The following is a 19,855-nucleotide window of genomic DNA, read 5'->3' on the forward strand; positions in this document are numbered from 1 at the left end:
TTTAAATCAAGGCTTGCTTCTAAATCTTCATACATCATTGCATATTCTTCCTATAATGGCACATACAGGACAGATTATGTGCTAGAATAATACGTCTGAAGTTACAAATAACCTTGAATTATACACAGAAATTTAACTAGCTTATAAGCAACAACATTTCCAACGTTCAGTTTGTATTAAGAAAAAAGCAAATAAAATTAAAAAGAAAGCTATAATTCAAAAACTTCTACATGTCTTTGATCTTGATTTTTGTGTACATTTGACTTCAAAGCCATTAAAAACCACAGAGCATTTGGGGCTTGATTTTAGGTGTTTGGTGTGTTTTGGGTTTTTTTTGTTGCTTCCATCAACTTAATTTAGTTGATATTGAATGTAATATAAAATACGTTTCCAGTCAGACCAAAGACTCATCTAGCCCAGCATCCTGTCCCTGACAAAAGGCCAGTAACAGGTGTGGGCAAGCAGACTATTAAACTGCTTATATTCCCTCTCAGACTCCAGCACTCTGCAACCTAGAGAACTGGAGAGCCTAGTGAGTTTATTTCTGTGTTCAAAAAATTCAAGAAAAAATTTGGTACATACTTTTTGAAGCCACCTTTAATATTCTGAGACACAAGTACCACAGTTTAACAGTCATATAAATTATTGTGCCTCTTCTTTGTTTTAAAACTACCACCTGATAATTTAATTTGTCCTCCACAGTTCATTCACCATAAGAAACAATGAAATAAATTACACCCATCTGCCTTCCCTCTATATTCACAATTTTCTAAGTTTCTATGATATTCCCCTTCACGGTTATTCCTTCTGGGGATGAAGAAACCTATCCCCTTTGATCTTTCCTAATACAGAAGCCACTCTGTCTGTTCCTGTTGTCTTTCTTAGTTCATTCTGTTGTCTTTCTACAGTTCAGTTGTACCTTTTTGAGATGGAAACACCAAAACTGTTAATGGCATTTAACGTGTGCATGTATAATGCATTTGCTAGTGACATGCTATTTTGCCTTTTATTTCTGGAATTTGAAATGTTGTATTTATTCACTTCTCCCTACTTAGGAACTGGCTGCCACTTTCATGAAAATATCCATTAATTCTGATAGACTGGATGACACAGGTTGCAGAATAAAACCCCATGACATTCCAATGGCAAACCCTCTCTGTTATGAAACTTGAACAGTAACTTGTTTTCTCACTTTTGCTTTCTGTTTCATAACCAGCCATTATTGCTAGGAGAGAAAATTATTTTTACCTCTTTGTCTTTATGTGAGTGAAAAGCTTAGTCTAAAAACTTTTGAAAAAGCAAAGTAACTGTATCAATCTGAAAACCATTATCCACTTGCTCACTGACTCCTCCAAAGAATTCAAGTAGATTTCAGAGATCAAACTTGGATCTGATCCAGCGGCCCTCAGAGCAGGGAGAGCTGGAGCTCAGGGGTGGTACACAGTCTGATTTTGAGTATCTCCAAAGATGGAGACTCCACAAGCTATCTGAACAACCTGTGCCATGTTCCATCATTCTTACAGTAAAAGAGGTTGGGCTTTTTCTTCTGCTTCAATGGAACCTCCTGCATTTACGTTTGTGTCCACTGCCTCTCATGTTTTCTCTGGGCATCACTGAGAAGACCCTGGCTTGATTTCTTTACTTCTTCCTGTCAGGTGACACTGCCAAGACCTCTCCAAGCCTTCTCTCAAGACTGAACAGTCCCAAATGTCAAATGACAAATGCTTCAAGACTTTGGCAGATTTGTCCAGTAAAGGCCTTGTCTCTCTTGTACCACAGAACCAAGAACAGAATTACCAGGTCCTTTCCTGTAAAGCTGCTTTCCAGCTGGTCATCCCCCAGACTGTACCGGATATTCTTCCCCCAGGTGCAGGACTTGGCATTTCCCTTTATTGAACTGAATTAAATTCCCAATTTCCCATTTCTCTAGTTTGTTGAGGTCCCTCTAAATGGCTGCACAACCATCTGGTCTGTCTATCACTCCTCTCAATTTTATATCACTTGCAAACTTGCTGAGGGTGCACTCTGTCCCATCATTCAGGTCACTAATGAAGAGCTCAAATAGTATCAGCCCCAGGATCAATCCCTGGAGCACAACAAGACTGCCTGACCTCCAACAGGACCTCAGTGCTGCAACCCTTTGAGCCTGTCAGTTCAGCTACTTTTCAATTCATTTACATTGTCTATTTCTCTTGTCTGTAGTTCATCAGCCTGCCTATGAGGATATTATGAGAGACAGCATTGAAAGCCTTCCTAAAGCCAAGTCAAATTAATATTTAGGCATTATTCAGAAGGCAATTTCAGGAGCTGACTGTGCCCCTTCATACGTTCCACCTTTTGTTAACAGCAGAGTTGTGAATCAAGCTATTTTCAAAAATACTCAGGTATTTATAGCTTAAGGGATAGCACCTCAGTTATTTTCTCTAGTGATAATCTTAGGTCTCCTTTCAATGTCTGTGTGCTAGCTGATGATCAAATAGTAATATCGTCTGGACCAAACTTAATGTAGATTTCATACGAAAAGTTCCTATCAATGTGTGTCAAATATTTTATCTGCCTGAATTACTGACTTAGGTCATTCATATAGAGATAGAGGCTCAAAGGAATATTTTTCCTGTAGAAGACCAATTCTCATAACAGAGAAAAGACAAATTATGCAAGCCTGTGAAAACAGAATCCTCAGGAATATTTTCTAAAACATATAAGCAGAGGCTAGTACAAGATGTGTTTCCCACCTGTTCCTTGGAATCTATAAAAAATTAGCGGTCATCTGCAGGCCCATATATTCTTGGAGCATTCTACGTGCACAAAGGCCCTCTTTATAAGCCTGTCTACATTATCTCAAGGTTTCTTTTCTTGGACTTGACATTTTCATAAACAGATTATCAATCAGAAGATAATGGCTAATACATCTTTTATTTTGTCTGCATCTCATTTCCTGCCACCTGAAATATCCAGGTGAAATTTAAGGTTTTGAGACTTGATTTTACACAATCATTATTAACAGCATTCTCATAGCTATTAGATTTTCTTGGTTGATAGTTACAATTAATCAATGAGCTATTTTCATATTTAATACTGTTTTGCTATGCAACATTCAGGTTTTTTTCTCCTGCTAGGATTGATAGAACAGATATGCTAGCCTGAAGTATAATAAGGGGGAAAACTAAGCCAAAAGCTGCAGATGCCATCTGGAATTCACTCTTTCCAGTTCCTTACTTTTTGATAGTTTTATCAACCTTTTCTCTAAGTTGGATTTTTTCAATTATTGAATATTTCTAACATTTTTCACAACTTATCATAGTACCTACTAGGCTGTATCACGGTTCTCTCCAGAAAATGTAATGGCATGTTTTGGACATAGAGATTGTAGTGCTGCATCTACTGATTTTCTAGCTATTTACTGAAAAGGTCAAATTTTATTCCTTTAGCTTATCTGTATGGCTTAAATGTACTGTCATGCCTTTCCAATTTTTTTTTAGACTGCAAAGATATAGTTCTAACTCTTCAGGCCTGTTTTAATTAGTCTTATCCACATTCACCATCTTTGTGACTCCTCCTTGTTTTTTTTACACAGACCCAGGTTATGTTGAGGTTTTATGTCATCTCCTTTCATAAGGATTTATTACTGAATGGATCTTATGAATCCATTTGTAATATTCACCTTTCTACATAACAATGGGGCTAAACCTGGTATCAATTGCTATGCCTCAGTGACATCATGGCTACTGGATACTGTCTTAGTCAAAATTATTTATGTTTAATTTTCAAATTGTAATGTTGTTTTTGCTGATCAACTTTTCTATGACCTATGAGCTTTGAAAAAGCTCTTGCAGTACTACCACTCTTTACAGCAAAACCATAGTTTTTTTAAAACAGTGTACTGAACTTCGCATTTAGTTTCATGTTCCTCTGTGAAACTCGTTGAGGTCCCTATTTTCATTAACTTGGTTATTATCTGGCAGAGAATTTATATTATACTCTTTTCAATGTTTCTGTGTTTCCTCTTCTTCTTTATGAATAAAACATTTAATCTTTAAAATAACCTGTATTTTGAATATCTATCTTTTGGGGGGGTCTCTTCATACCTTTGGAATTTATAGAAACCCTTGAAAAGTGTGCTAGTGTCAGACCCTTAACCTCCAATTTTGAAAAAAAAGTCACATCACCTTGATTCTATATTTATCTTCAGCTCTCGTACTTCCAATGATACCAAAAAAACCTAAACTGCTGGTAAAAAAGTCTGTGTAATCTTGTAAAAGATCCAGAGTATGTAATACTAGCATTCAAAATATCTGTCAAATTTTGTATTTGTATAAAACTGCAGATCCATCTAGGCTCTTAACTCTTTTCCCCCCAAAGAAAGAGAATGTCTTCACAGTTGAAAAGACAGGCAGATTTCATGCTGCTCTTCTCCTTTCTCCTTTGATTTTTACAAAGAGAAAGCTAACACTGTTTTAAATAAAAAGGAGCCTGGATTGTTTCATACATTACTGTTCGCAAAGCCTGCCAAAGACAACAATCTCTACAAAGAACTACACATGCCCAGTCACTCTGGTTTGTATGCTGTCCAAGAAAAGCAGAAACAGAGTCATCTTTAAAAGCCATTTTTAGAATAATGTGGGTAACTTAGGAGAATAAGGAACTACGTAAGAACTGTAGAGTTAGGCCTGTAACTGTGTAATGTTTATTTTATAGCACATAGCAGTTTATAAACTTACCACATCCTTGGGTGGAGGCTCTGCTTCCTTCTTTACTTTTTTACCCATTCTAAAAACAAACAAACAAAAAAATAAAAGCAGACAAACAAATTCCCTTCTGTGTTTTAGGAACCAGTTTACCATTGATTTAGAAAAGCTTTTAAGACAGACTTTTTTTCATTCATTTGACCAACCTAATTAGTCTGAATATTTCTTTGACATAGTAATTTCTATACAGAAAGTTGTCCCTTTTTCTAACACTTGAACACATTTGGTAAAATACTTCTGTCAACAAAATACACAGCTCAAAAGAAAGGTTTGAGACATCACAGGCTCAGGTTGTAATGTGGTACAAATACACAGAACATCATTTTCTCTAAGTTAGTTTATCTGCATCTATAAATCATATGTGAACTTCAAAGTCCTTTTAGGGTATTTCTCCATGTTTGTCTACACAGTCTGTGTTCACAAACATTCGATACAACTGTAGAATGTACAAATAAGTTCTACCCCAAAAACATGGTTCAAATACAATTTGAATTCTCTGTTCATATTTCACAGAAGACAAAAATCAGGTCTGCAGGTATTAAGAAACAGTTCTTTACAGCACGAATTTCACTGATTTAAAAAAGTTGCATCTATTTGCACCAAGTCTAGCTTCTCTCTTCTGCCTTTTTATTTTTGGTATTAGCACAAGTGCATATGAACCAGGAAGACCTCCTCAAGTGCATCTAATAGTAGGTTCTGAAGCATTCAGATGTAATACCTCATGTGGACCTAATTTTGTGTGGCTTCAAAAACTTCAGGAGAGCCCTCCAGTTAAGGTACAGGCAAAAGTAAAAGGGCAACATGAGCCACTAGCACTAGCTATACACAGAACATAACCCAAGTTATGCCAAACTTCAGTTTGTTTTAACACTGTGTAAAAGTGAAATGTGCACTGTTAGTACCCCTTGTTAACTCCTCCCTTGGTTCTCAAAGTAAAACCACACATTCACCCTCCGCCAGGACTATCCTGACTGCCTCCTTGTGGTATAAGAGATTATTTTCTAGTGCAATATGAAATGTAGCCTGGTTGGTTACAAAAGTCAAGGCTATTGTTTGATGTATTCAACAAAAATTTGGAGCTCTTCTTGAATCCTCTGATTTTTTTCCAGGTATTGTTCCTCTATTGGTCTCCAAAAGTAAACTGTAACACAGCAGTAGTGAAACCAGTTCACAATCACATCCTAAAAATGGATCTGAAATTTAAAACTTCATAGGCAGGTCACTAATTACAGTTTTGAGAGGAAGACCCCCACAACTAAAGATTCATCAGCTCCAATCTGCTTTACCCTTGTGCATCTGTACATACACACATATGAACACACAAATATTCAGTGTTTCAGAAAATGCAGCTTTGGCTAGAGACAAATTAACTTACATAAGAAAAAGCATAAGGACAAGTAACTGACAGTATATTGAACAAACGTGATGGACATACTACCTTCCGATTTATGCAGTCACTGTAGAAAGTAAGAATCCTGCCCACAAAAGAATCAGATTTACAAGGACATTCAGGAAATGAGTTATTTAAATTGTGCTAAATCCTGGTATGGAGATATGGACTCTTACTTAGAATTATTCAGTTCAGCTCGATTCATTTCAGGTACAAATGAAGCCAAAGTCAGAAGAGGCAATTTTAATTCTGAATGAGTTTAATTAGGTTTAAACCAAACAATTTAAAAAGTTAATTAATGTAAAAGTATTTATAATATTGTATAATTAATGTTCTCAGATTCAAATTATAAATATTTCAGGACCAAGAATAGCTAAAGCATTTAATTGCAAGTACTTCTTCACTCTGTATAAATACATCCAACTTCTGAGCCCATCTTTAAGAAACTTCTACATTTTTCTTAGTTTAGAAATATTTAGTTCCTTTAACTTTAAAAAAGCAGTATGACCTCTGGCAATAAGCAGACAGACCAGCACAGTTACTTTACTGTGGGTTATGCCCCTCAGTCTGTTTCTTTGCAGCAGGTACTGGTCTGGATTTCAATGCATTCTGCCATCAAATCTTGGTATGATCTTTGTTCCCATAAAGCTCTCAGTATTCAGTGGTCACTCTGACTTCAGGGAGTGATGTACTTGGAATTCTCTGAATTACTGATAATTAAAAATACATCTTCTGCATTGACTTTTCATTAACACAGACAATCAATGTGTACAGGTATTGAAAGGCTACTGAACTATAAAAGAACTTCTTTATTCAAATGCCTTTCTGTCCATAATAGCTGCATGGTGTCTTTTTCTCAGTAGGTTTACAGTACGTCTACACCAAGGTGGGCGGGACTGTTGATCTACTGGAAGGTAGAAAGGCTCTGCAGATGGATTGGGACAGGCTGGACTGATGGGAAGAGGCCAGTGGTAGGAGGTTCAACACGGCCACGTACCAGGTCCTGCCCGTGGGTCACAACAACCCAGTGCAGGGCTCCAGGTGGAGGGAGAGTGGCTGGAAAGCTGCCCAGCAGGAAAGCACCTGGGGGTGCTGGTCAACAGCAGCTGAACATGAGCCAGCAGTGCTCAGGTGGCCAAGAAGCCCAGTGGCATCCTGGCCTGTACCAGCAATAGTGGGACCAGCAGGACCAGGACAGTGACTGTCCCCCTGTACTTGGCACTGCTGAGGCTGCACCCTGAGTCCCGGATTCAGTTTTCAGCCTCTCTCTACAGGAAGGACGTTTAGGTGCTGGAGCATGTCCCGAGAAGGGAAATGAAGCTGGTGAAGAGTCTGGAGCACAAGTCTGATGAGAAGCAGCTGAGGGAGCTGGGGTTGTTTAAATTGAAGAAGAGGAGGATCAGGGGAGACCTTACTGCTCCCTACAACTACTCGAAAGGATGGTGTAGTGAGTTGAGGGTCATTCTCTTCTTTCAGGTAACAAGTAATGGTGGTGGCCAGTCTCTTCGCGAACGAAGAACCGGGGAAGGTCTTTCCACCTTCCAGCCTGCGCATTGGATTTTTTAGGTGAGACACAGTGTGCGCGGAACTGAGCCCACCCTTTAATCCTGAGGTTCATCTGCCGGGGCCAAGCACACTTGGACGGTGGCAGTGAGGTCCTCAGGACGTAGATGGATTGCCTTACAGGGCTAACGAGCTCCATCTGCCCGGGGAGGGGCCCCGACCAGGAATCGAACCCGGGTCTCTGCAGTGACAGTGCAGTGTGTTTTCCTCTACACCACCGGGGGCTCCCTAACAAGCAATAGAACAAAAGGAAATTACCTCAAGCTGTAAGAAGGGTAGTTTAGATTGGATATTAGGAAAAAATTCTTCACCAAAAGGGTTGTCAAGCATTAGAACAGGCTGCCCAGGAAAGAGCTTGAGTCACCAACCCTGGAGGTATTTAAAAGATGTAGATGTGATGCTTAGGGATCTGTTTCAGAGGTGGGGAATGACATGGCGGTGTTAGGTTAACAGTTGGACTCAATTATCTTAAAGATCTTTTCCAACCTAACCAATTCTATGTTTCTAAATCTTAAAAACAAAATAAAGTATTCTCATTTGAGTAATATCCTCTACTTCATGACTTGTACATTTCTAGAATCATAGAAGCATACTTTTTCCACATATGTTTTTTGAGATTAAAGAGTTGATTAAGTCATGTAGAGCTAGAGGTAATCAAGTACTTTGACCTAACAGATGTAGCTAATGCATATTCAAGCAATCTATTAAGTTCTCATTCTATGCTACGATAGACAAACTAGCCTGCTTTACTTCACTCCAACCCAGTTTTAGTGCAGTGGTCTAATCCGGTGTTTTCTCTCAACCAGCAGGACAGTCATTACATCTACCTAAATCCTCATTCTAAAACCACAGTCCTGAACACTCACTCTTAATGCCTAAGCTCAGGAGGTAACTCCCTGTCTCATTATAAAATTCATTAGGACCTCCAGCTTTCCCACAGGACCAGAACTACTCCAGCATGAATATCTTGAGTTGAACCTGTATCCGCAAATTATGAGTAGTGTCCACTAAACTAAATTAAGCGTCAGTACTAAAGTTAGTCACTGTCCTTGATAACTGGTGGAGATCTAGTCAACATATTCAATAGCTCTTAAGGCAGATTCATGCTAAGTAGGTATCTAAAATGGAACGGCACCTTAAAAATAACTACTTTTTTCTTGGACCAAAATCAAAGTCTAGAGTTGTTGGCTTATATATTTACATTTACACTGACATCTAAAATGTGTGAGCTAAGCTTTTTACCCTGTTTCTCCACACAAATCCACGTGCCAGGCTAGCTCTGACAGATATTACTGGAGCAGACTGAACACTGGCAGAACCAGACATACCACAAAACACAGCCACCTTGTCTTTCTTAAAGTGGTTGAAGGAACAGGCTCATCTCTAGTAACATCTCTATAACCAGAACATTTTGCCTGTCAGTGGAGAAGGATTTTGAGAAAGTTCACAAATGCAGATTTTTTAGTTCAGAAGTGGAACCCTCTAACCTCTTGACTATTATATCAGGAACTGGCATCTCTATCACGTCAAATAAAATAAGAAAAATTTATGTAGTTTTTGAGAGAGTTGCTGCAGATGCTTACAGAAGCAGATTCCAACTACTAGATCATAAGATAATTATGGCCATGATCCCTGTACTTACTTCATTTTACTGTCTTGCTCTAACAACCTCTCTGCTCAGTGTGAAGAGTGTCTTAGATTGCAAATCTGAGATATGCACTTATTTCTAGCCACTAAAATTTTTTTTTTTTAAACACAAGATGATGGCTATCAAGTGAGCTTCAACAAAAAAAGAATCTATAAACCATACTTTGATATATGAGGAAAGTCTTCTGGTTGTTTTTCTGTTTGAAATACTGAAATCTTATAAATCTTCCTTTAGAGTATAGAGTATATATCTATACTATCAGAGTCCTGTTGCACACACTTCAAGACCAAAATATTTTGTAGTTTTAAGAAAACACTACCTGTTCCATTTGCTTCTTTCTGTTTTAAAACCTTAAATAAAAGACACAAAAACCTAGAACTCTGCACATACTGTGAGACCTGAGACAAAGAACAGGAATAGGTCAAAGGTACAGCCAGCTGTGGAACTTACCTCTTAGTCAAGGAATCAAAGGTCTCTTCTGAGAGCAATTACCCCTGTGGAAAAGCCGTGCAAAGAGAAGGATTTAAGAATAGTTTCTAACAAGTTATATATTATATGATCCCCTGTTCAGATTAACAGTCCTATGCTTTAAGACAACAACCTGGCCATGATTTTCAGGTTCTTCACAAAAATGATGCATGACATTCTTTTTGTCTTCCAAGTAATAATTACATATCAATTTAGTTGAGCTAGTTTAATTGAAGTTTTATCTCAAAGAAACTATTTTTGTGTGTGTGATAACAGTGTAAATTGCCTTATAAATTGGTCATCTTCACTGATTATTTAAAATTATTTCTGTATGGATGCTTTAGGTTTGCTGCCTTCCAATGTAATCAAGAGATAATCATATAATCATCAGACAATCTCACTCCTTTCTTGAGTCCATAAACTAGTATGTCCTTTGTAGACCAGCTTTAATATATTCATCATCATTCTCAGATAGCTCTTTCTTAAAGAGATCAATACGGAATAACCCTGAAACTCCTTTCTTTCTCCCCCATTCTTCTTCCATCTTTTTTCTGTCCAACTCTTAAAGTATGGATCAACAGACTCTCTTTGCCATTTTGCAATGACAGTGCAAGCATTAAAACACTATTAAAAAACTTCATAGAAGAAGAGAGTTAAAAAGAGATAGCAGGTCCAACTGAATATTCAGTTCCTGAAGATATAGATAGATATATATATAGATATAGATATATAGATATATAGATATATAGATATATAGATAGATAGATAGATAGATAGATATATGGCATATGAAACAAATACATTACGTGAGAGACCAATTAAGTCAAGATCTTTGAATTTGCCCAGTGTGTGTATTAGGCAAAAAATGATCAGGAATTTCCACCTGAACATGAGGAAGAACTTCTATACTGTGCAGGTGACCACACACTGGAACAGGCTGTCCAGAGACGTTGTGGACTCTCCCTCACTGGAGAGAAAAAGGAACTATCTGTGCACAATCCTGTGCAATGTGCTCTGGGATGACCCTGCTTGAGCAGGGAGGTTGGACCAGGTGACCCACTGTGGTCAATTCCAACTTGACCCATTCTGTGATGCAGTGAGGATTAGGTCAAGGTTTAGCTATGATGCAAGAGACGTTAACTAACCAAACTTACCCAGAGTCTGATCCTAAGATACAAGAAAATATACTGGACAAAGTTCATCCCATTGCAGAGAAAACAAAACAAAACAAAACAAAACAAAAACCAACCAAACAAAAAACCCCAAACAAACCAAACCAAACAACAAAAAGAAACAAACAAACAAACAAAAAACATTAAATGTAGCCTGATCATTCTGAGAGTTCCCTTAAAGATTCCAATTTTTTCCAATGATCTATGCATTTATACATTAAACACACACGCAATGAAAGAATCATTAAAAATACTGAGAGGTGCAGAGCGGAGTACCCTGCAGACAAAGTCTGAAAACCAAAATAAATTTGCAGTTAGATGCCAGGTTGAGAAAATAGCTATGAGAGAGAAAAGGTGGTGATTTTAGGCAAGCTAAAAATTAATACAATCATTTATTTAAAATCTCAGAATTTTTAAGATACAATTGCACTCTTTATTTGCATTCTGATATCACATTAACATTCAGCTGAGTGATACTTTCAAAAGCCCAGGGATAGATGCTAAGATTTTTAACAAAAGCCAAGCTTCTCAGATATTTGATTTCACAATCTGATGCTGTGAAAATATGCAACATTTGCATAAATTTGCATAAAATTTGTACATGAGTCATGTACAGCTTCAGATTGATAGACAGTTTTTTCATACTGCCCAAGGACCACAGTTCACTGTTTTCTGAAACTGAACAGCTTGGTACACCTAGCAAGAGGTGCACTAAGTCAGCAGTGTTTCAATCATGTTGAAACCCTAAGCTGTAGAGGCAGAATGTATTTTCCCATTTGTACAGTGTAAAAGATGATGTATGAATGTTCAGAAAAAGAATTAATAGGAATTAAAGGACATGATAGCATTCTCTCCAAATCATAGAATAACTCAGAGGTCTCAGCGCAAGAAAGCTTCAATGAGCAGTCTTCTATGGCTGATCAGTATCCAGCCAGAATGGCAACAGCCAAATGCTGCTGATAATTCCTTGAAACTATCCCAAAAGTCAGATTTCCTCCATTTGTTACAGGGTTTCTGTTTCCCTAAGTACCAAGGTTTAGATTTCCTAAACTTTTTATGTTCTTCCTAACAATGGAGCCATTTTTACTGTCCGCATGAGCACTTAATCCTTTCACTCTTCTTTCTTAGTCTGACACGCTACAGCACAGGTCCAATTGTCAAGGGCACCGTATAAGGAACTATGCCTTAGATTTAAAAAAATATGTAAATAGTTTAAATGTGTTATTCAATTCAACACAATAACCCCTGGTTCTTGTATTACAACTTTAGGTAAGAGGTGCCCTGACTTGATCTTTTTTACTTCTTTTATAACTCACTGTACATTCTGATTTATCATCTAAGCCACCTTAATTATTTTTTCCACATAGCTTTTCCAGACATTTATGTTTCTTGTCTCAGAGTCCCTCCGTGACTGTTAAATCTTTCTCAGATATGATATACCCAACCTGAAATACCATAATCGATTCTAGAACACTACTGACTTATTTGAGAGACATTATAACTTTGGGGTATTTATTTTTACCCAATTTCCTCAGTAAAGATTTTCACTAAGCTATCCACATATGGTAAACAGGTCATTTTCCCAGCTGATCACAATTAATTTAGGTTCACTACAGAAAAGAATATAGTGCTCTAAATATTCCTGACATTATAAATTACACTGCTTTCATCAACAATTAATTTTATCTGTCATGGTGTTACCAGTTCACCTAACTGCAGAAGAGCTCTCAGAAGCTTCTAGCAGTCTTCTTCAGTCATAACAAAATTATTTTATCTCACTGGAAAATTTCAGTTTTGCTATATGTTATTGGTAACATATTAAATAACATGAAACCTAAGATCCACCTCTGGAAAATCCAAGCTATTATAACATGAATGAAGGTGATTTTTAGAAAGTACATGTGTGATTTTAAATGTCTGACTGAGATACATAGTGAAATCCCTCATCCTATGAGAAAGAGACTAAAGAAAGCTTGACTCAACCCAAAACAAATGAGATACAGTAGTTACACAACCACTGTCTGAGCAACAATAGCAGGACTCTTCTCATACAGGAGCCAAAGATGGTCTGACTTAGGAAGAAAGACTAGTAAAAAAACTGAAGACGCTCCTAAGTTTTTAGCCAGCTGTGCCAGTCTACATGTGTTAAAATGAATGCCTTCTCCTGGCAGTTTCTCAGGGACATCCAGAGAAAGGGACATTCTGAACGATCAGATTCATGCCCCTCCCACATCACAGCCACTGCATCACTTTAATCCCACCAGATACCTATCACACTGTATCTCAAAAACTGTTAGATATTTTGTTTCCACATATCCTGTTAAAAAGTTGTTCCACAAGCTGATTGCTCACAGTCAGGGACCATTTTTTAAATTTTTAGTCTACAGTTTACTGTATTTGTGTTTGTATTTGTATTTGCTGAACATTTGTCCGTTACTTTCTTTTCTGGCATGAATGAAATATACCATAAATATTTATACTATACAATATATATTTACTATATTGCATACATGCTATATAGTATATTATATAAATTCCTAAAGAGTTATAACATTTTACTCTTACTTCTTTGTCAGCACTGGATATACCTCAGCTGTGTTGCTCTCACATTCGTGATTTTTAGGATTATATCTGCAAGGGTAGTCCTATAATTTAATTTTAAATGCTTGTTTACCAGGCTTTATTATGTTAAGAGTTAAAAAAAAAATAAAAAAGAAATTTTTTACAACTTAGGACAAAAATACAGGTAGCACAAAAATGGTGCTAAGGGATATGTAAGTCCATCTTGGCATTCACTGTGTTAGAGGAATATTAGAAAATCAGAAAATGGCAACATGATAAAAATCACAAAAATTAAAGGAAATTAAAAAAAGGAATTGTTGCTTCCAACAACATATGTGAAAGTGAGCTTGCTACCAGTAAATAAACAATAGAAAGCATGTGTTTATCTTGCATACAAGATATAAGATTATCTCATATAATTTCAGATTAGCAATAAGGTTATAAAAGACGATGCTTCCCTACAGCAAATCCATACTTTGTTTTGAAATTCCTGTCTAAAGATGTCCCAAAACCTTTGAAATATCAACAAATCAGGTGAGATTTTTACCCTAATAGCCTGATCATGTGTTAGTGTTCTTTAGGAGAAAACTTTTGTATTCAATTACTTTTCTTCTCATCTATCATCCACACCATTTTAAGTTCCATACCTTTCATGTTCCTGTCACAAAAATTCTACATCTCTTACCTATCCACAGTTTAGAAATATTTTTTTTTTTAATTCTACCGTTTATGTTTTCTTCGGGCAGGTCCACTGCAGTTTCTTGCTTCCCAGATCACATCTAAAAATACTGGTCAGTTATCCTCTGCTGAGGATAACTCTGCTCCACTCATGGTCTTTCCCTACTTGCTTCCACCAATTCCTAAACTCCCAGTTTCTAGTACAAAATACTGTCAGGAGCCCCCAGTGCAGGATATGTGTCATCTGGTTTTAAGTTTTATTTATGTTCATGCCAATATACTTCAATTGCTATTAAACCTCGCAATTTTAATATAAATCTTGCAATTGTCACTGCTTTTCTTAAAGGCATATATGCCCTTATCAAGCCAACTGTAAGTTTTTAGGGTTTTTTTGGTTGTGGCTGGAGAAAGCTTCAATGTATGCCTTTAAAAATCATAGAGTTCGAACCTCCCTGCCATGGGCAGGGACACCTTCCACTGGACCAGGTTGCTCAAAGCCCCATTCAGAGCCCAGCCTTGAACACTTAGAGGGATGGGGCATCCACAACTTCTCTGGGCAACCTGCTACAGTTCCTCACCACCCTCACAGTAAAGAATTTTTTCCTAATATCCAACCTACGCCTACTCTTTTCCAATTTCAACCCGTTCACTGCAGTCCTGTCGCTATATGCTCTCGTAAATAGTCTTGACGCACCTTTCCTGCAAGTTCCCTCCAGGATACTGGAAAGACCCTAGCAACAATGAAATAATGATGCTTTTTAAACTTTGACTTACTATTTCTGAAGGTCTACAGACACGTGGCCCTCAGCTCACAGGCCGGCGCCGGGACGCCAGACCCGCGGGGCACGGCCCGAGGGCAGCGGCCGCTCTAACGCACCTCCCGCCCGGCGCCGCAGCGGCACCGCCGCCACCCGCGGCCGCGCACGGCGACTGTAGCGCCTCAGCCCCTCCGCCCTCGCCGTGGCTGGGCCCTTCACCCCCCACCTCTCAGCCCCAGAGCACCCCGCGCTCCGCAGCGGCGGGGCCGGAGCGCCCGCCCTGCCCGGGCTCCCCGCGCCGCCCGGGGGCGATCGCGCCGCGCCGCCCGTGCCGCTGTGCCGCTGTGCCGCCGGTTGCCGGGAGACGGCGGCGGCCCGGGCAGAGCCCGCCTGAGGCGGCCTGAGAGAGCCCGAACCCGCCGCCCCCGCGCCGCCTTCCCCCCCCCCTCCACCTTTCCCAGTCGTCCCTGGGCAACGGCTTCAAGCGTTGCTCGGTTAATGTGAATTCCCAGAAGTCCTCGGGGAACGATTTCGCCGTGACACTTGCATATAATCCATTTCTTCACAGTTTATCCCGGCTCCGAAGTGGTGGTGACACCTCTTTGAGGGAAACTTTTAAGTCGTTAGTGCCGATGGGCCCGGGGTAGTGATGGAAAAAAGTAATCAGTTATTTCTGCAGACTAAAAGGGAAGGCTACTTTCTCACCCAAAGAACACGATATTTCTGAAAACTCATAAATGTTTACAGTCTGTCTAAAATATCCAAGTTGCCACGTTCACGCCTTCCTTTTGTGTTTTGTTGGGTTTTTTTTCCTCTCTTCGTCCTGTGTCACTGTCTATTTTCAGTGCATTCCCCGGGGGGGGGAGGGGGGGAGTTGAAAAAGCCTTCTGTTTTGGGGAGAAACAGATAAAACCACTTCACGACTTAGAGCAAGGCACAGGCAAAGCTCTATCGAGCCCCGTGGGCAGAACATCATCACAGAGCCATGTCAAGGGGCTGGAGGGGTGATCTTCTCTCTGCTGTCAGCTCTGGGTTGGTGATGGAGAACACTTTGCTGTATCTAGAATTGTGCTATTCTCAGAATAATAATTCTAGTATTCGCTGAATTCTGAAATCAAAAAAAAAAAAAATTTCTACTTGAAATGCAGCTTTATTGCTATCAGTAACTGCAGAAGTGACAGAAAACCAGGAAATCTTATTATTTCCAGGCCTCAAAGTCAGGTAATAGTAGGTAAAGAAATTACAACTGCTAATATCTCTTGCCTGTGATTCCTTGTAATCACAAATCTCATTGCTTTCTCCCCAGATTTTTTACAACATTGCACTGCAAGTATAAATTTAGTTCTATTTTTATAAGCCGTGTCAATCTGTTGAGATCATAGCACAAGCAGGTGCTGCCATGACACTATGACAAATGTGTACTATCATAACAGAGGAGGTGGTGGGTCATTTTCAGGCATAGGCAAGCCACATGTGAAGGTGTCTCATTCCACTTTTAACACTCCTATAGAAAATTTATGGAGATTTATAATCACCTTCCCTGGAAAGTAATTATGCTGCCAAGTGAAGAACCTTTATACTGACTGGTATCTACACGGACAGAAGAAATCACACTGAACTTAGTGACTTACTGACACTCCAGCAAGTCTGGCCAGTGGATGTCTTAGGCTTACAGTAGTTAGTAGAGGCTCACACTGGCAGGAAGGAAGGAAGGAAGGAAGGAAAAAAATTTTGGTACAGGCAAGTCACCTGCTCCCCAAACTTCTTCACAGACCTTTATTTCTCTAAAGAGAGTCTGCCACCACAGTGCTGGGCTGGTGCGATAAATGTAAGAGATGGATGTAAATAGTAAAGGCAAAGATTTGGTTTTAACCCTGTGCTGGGCCGGGTTGGGCTACAGAGAGTTTTCTTCCTCGGAGCTTGTATGTTGCCATGTTCTAGGTTTGTGACCAAAACAGTGTTGATAATGCTATTGCTAAGCAGTGCTTGCACAATGTCAAGGTTGTTTGTTATGCTGCCCTGCCAGAGAGTAGGCCTGGGAATGGGCAGGAGGCTGAGAAGGTGACACAGCTGGGAGAGCTGACCTTGACTGACTAAAGGGGTATTTTATGCCATATAACATCAGGCTCAGCAACCACACTGGGGGGTGATCTTCCCGAGGTAGCTGTTGCTTGGGGACTGGCTAGGCACTGGTCTGCTGGTGGAAGGTGCTGAGTGATTGCCTTTGCATCACTAGGGGATTTTTGAAACATTTTCTTCCTTCATTTATTAAGCAGTCTTTATTTTGAGCCACTTGTTTTTTCACTTCTGTTTTTGTAATTATTTCCCCCATCCTGCTATGGCTGTGGGGGTATAGTGAGCAAGCAGCCCACAAGTTCTTAGTTGCTGCTTGGGATCTTCTCATCCCAAACCCAAATATTTCCATGACTGGGGAGACTTTTCTTTTTCTTGTCTTCAGTAATGGTAGTTCTTATGGCTATTTCAAACATCATGCTGGCCAAACTTTAGTTAGTTAGATATTTTCTTTATTTCATGTGAATGGTCACCTAAAAAACATACAGTGATGCATAGTCAACGTGAAAGAAGAGGGACAGGGTAATTTGGTGCGTAATTACCCTGTTTCAATACACTCATGGAAGAATGGGCTCAGTTGTCCTTGAAGACTAAAGTGTCCCATGCAGATAGGAAATGCACAAGTAGTTTCAAACTCATAGCCGGCCCCTTCTCACAAATTTTGTGAAGACTATGCATCTGTTCTGTGAAGCAGACAGAAAGGAACAAGGACAACAGCAGATGACCAGGAGAAAGTCAAGCATGCTGTTTCCTCCCCAGCTCTGCTATTTGTGCCGTGGTTACACATCTAACCTTCAGGACCCAGAAGGACCTCCAGGTGTGTGCTTTTGTGGCATTTTGACTCCACAACAGGTGAGTCTGTGTTCGTCAGGCCAGTGTTTCTTTCAGTTGTGTGTCCGGGAGTTAAGGACAATGAGCATGTTGTGGGCTCCCAGCTTCTCCTTCTTAATCGTAAATAAACGTGGTCTTACCATTCCGTGGAAATGAATTCTGCAGAGACAGAATAAAGACTTTTCATCTTTATTTTTAACTGCGGTTGCCATGAGAAGAGGCAGTCAAGCACTGTGACAGCCATATAATTGCAGCATTTTTACCTGTGTTTTGGCAAAATTATGCAAATATATATAAAAAAATTAATTTAATGTTGTGAAAATATTCTGAGAGTGACATTGAGTAACAACATACTAATAAGAAAGCAAAGGAAGAGGAATAATGAGGAAAACCGTTACAAAATGTCATGAAAATACACAACTGACAAATAGTCACAAATGACAGAGATCACAGAACTGGAGTTGGAAGAGTCCACAAGGATCATTGAAGGGATAGGCCCAAGAATCACAGCGTGTGCCTGAAAGCATTGTCTAAATGCTTCTTGAACTCAATATTTTATTGAAATATAATTTATTCTAACATTAAAAGATACACAAACCAGAATAATACAAATTGTTTTAAAGATAAGATAGAAGATTATAAAATTAAAGAGCTTTCTGAGACTAAATACCTAATAAAGTGACTAAGGATTTTGTTAGCTACAAGGACCTTATTAACTACACATTTTAACGAAATTTCATGACTTAGCTTTTGATAGAGCCACTGGAGAATTTGTGTGCTGTCCTATGAAGGAACAGGGCCAAATATCCTATCAATTTAAGGCTTCTGCAAAAATAAATCAAGTATGGATTAGAAACATATCTGAAAGAATATTGGGGAACAACATTTTAAATATTTAATTTTCAAGAGGGATTTAAATGCATAAGCTACTGCCAATTCAAAGTATTTGTTGAATTTAAGTGTTGGAAATTTGCATGCTGAGGTGTGTGAAATTATCTTTCTACTTCTACTGGAAGTACCACTGGGGGAGTAATTTCTCATTTCTGAAACATCAAAAGTAGAATTACTATTCACTGGGTTGCTTGTCTGAAATAATTCTTTTTCCCATTAAAAAAAAAAAATCGGTCATAATTTATGCTTAAGAAATACCTGATGACATACAGTACAAACAGTCTTGTCATATAACTTGTTCTATATCAGTCTCAAAAGACGCTTGAAAGGAACTTTTTTTTTTTCTGACAAGAAGCAGCTGGCTTAGGGAGTGATGAATTTACAACACAACATCTTGGCATTTCAGTTTGCTGAATTACTTCACACATTAAAATAATATCAATGTAAATGGACCTTTTTCTTGGGGCGGGGTGGGGGGGGAGGAAATCAAAGCAAAGAACAAGCCTTTCCTTCTTTTGACTTGCAAGTGAGATTTTTAAGTCTTCATTTTTCACAACCACCCTGCCTAAACCAAGTGCATGGTGTGGGAGTGTTGAAAAAATGTCCCTCCAATGTACTTGTATTCTCTAGTCAGTTTTCTTCTATGCAAAAATAAAATTAAATTATTTAATTGATTATTTGTAGCAAATGTATTAGTCATAATTTGCAAATGGCAAATTGCATAGCACTATCATTTAGAAACTGATTACTTGCAGCCACAGCTTGTACCTAGGCCTCTGACTGCTGGTAGTGGTATGTCACATCAGTGCATGTGTGTGTATGTACTTAATAACTTCAGAGACTCTCAGAAGAGGACAGGTGGTTCAGCAGTGAAAGGTTTAAGCCAGGAGTTGAGACCATAGAACTTCCTGTATAATCCTGAATAGGCTGCATAAAATGAAACCAGTTTGGTTGTTTAACAGGAGTGACTAAATACTTCAGTATTTCTGGAGTTGAATTTCTGCCTATGAAACTGGGCTCTTCTGTCCTCATCATACAGCATTTTGAGATGAAGTTCATCAAAAGTTCATCTA

At 38.8% G+C, this 19,855-nt stretch overlaps 1 protein-coding gene across 3 annotated transcripts in view; it reads right to left on the reverse strand.

Annotated features, from left to right (window-relative positions):
* Window positions 1-15,277, reverse strand: part of ARMC3 (armadillo repeat containing 3) — a 61,360-nt gene extending 46,083 nt beyond the window's left edge. For 2 of the 3 annotated variants that reach the window (XM_027887587.1, XM_027887590.1), the window contains exons 1-3: window positions 15,004-15,277; window positions 9,800-9,843; window positions 4,722-4,770 (exon numbers count right to left, since the gene is read on the reverse strand). In XM_027887587.1, coding sequence (XP_027743388.1) covers window positions 4,722-4,769 — 48 coding nt within the window. In that variant the 5' untranslated portion in view covers window position 4,770; window positions 9,800-9,843; window positions 15,004-15,277. Of the gene's footprint in view, window positions 1-4,721; window positions 4,771-9,029; window positions 9,117-9,799; window positions 9,844-15,003 lie in introns of all 3 variants that reach the window. The other variant, XM_027887588.1, reaches the window with a different exon arrangement.
* Between the last annotated feature and the right edge of the window lie 4,578 nt (window positions 15,278-19,855).

Source organism: Empidonax traillii, unplaced genomic scaffold (genome assembly GCF_003031625.1).
Source record: "Empidonax traillii isolate 1590-97213 ecotype Southwest subspecies unplaced genomic scaffold, ASM303162v1 scaffold217:size1918799, whole genome shotgun sequence".
NCBI classification, from domain to species: domain Eukaryota; kingdom Metazoa; phylum Chordata; class Aves; order Passeriformes; family Tyrannidae; genus Empidonax; species Empidonax traillii.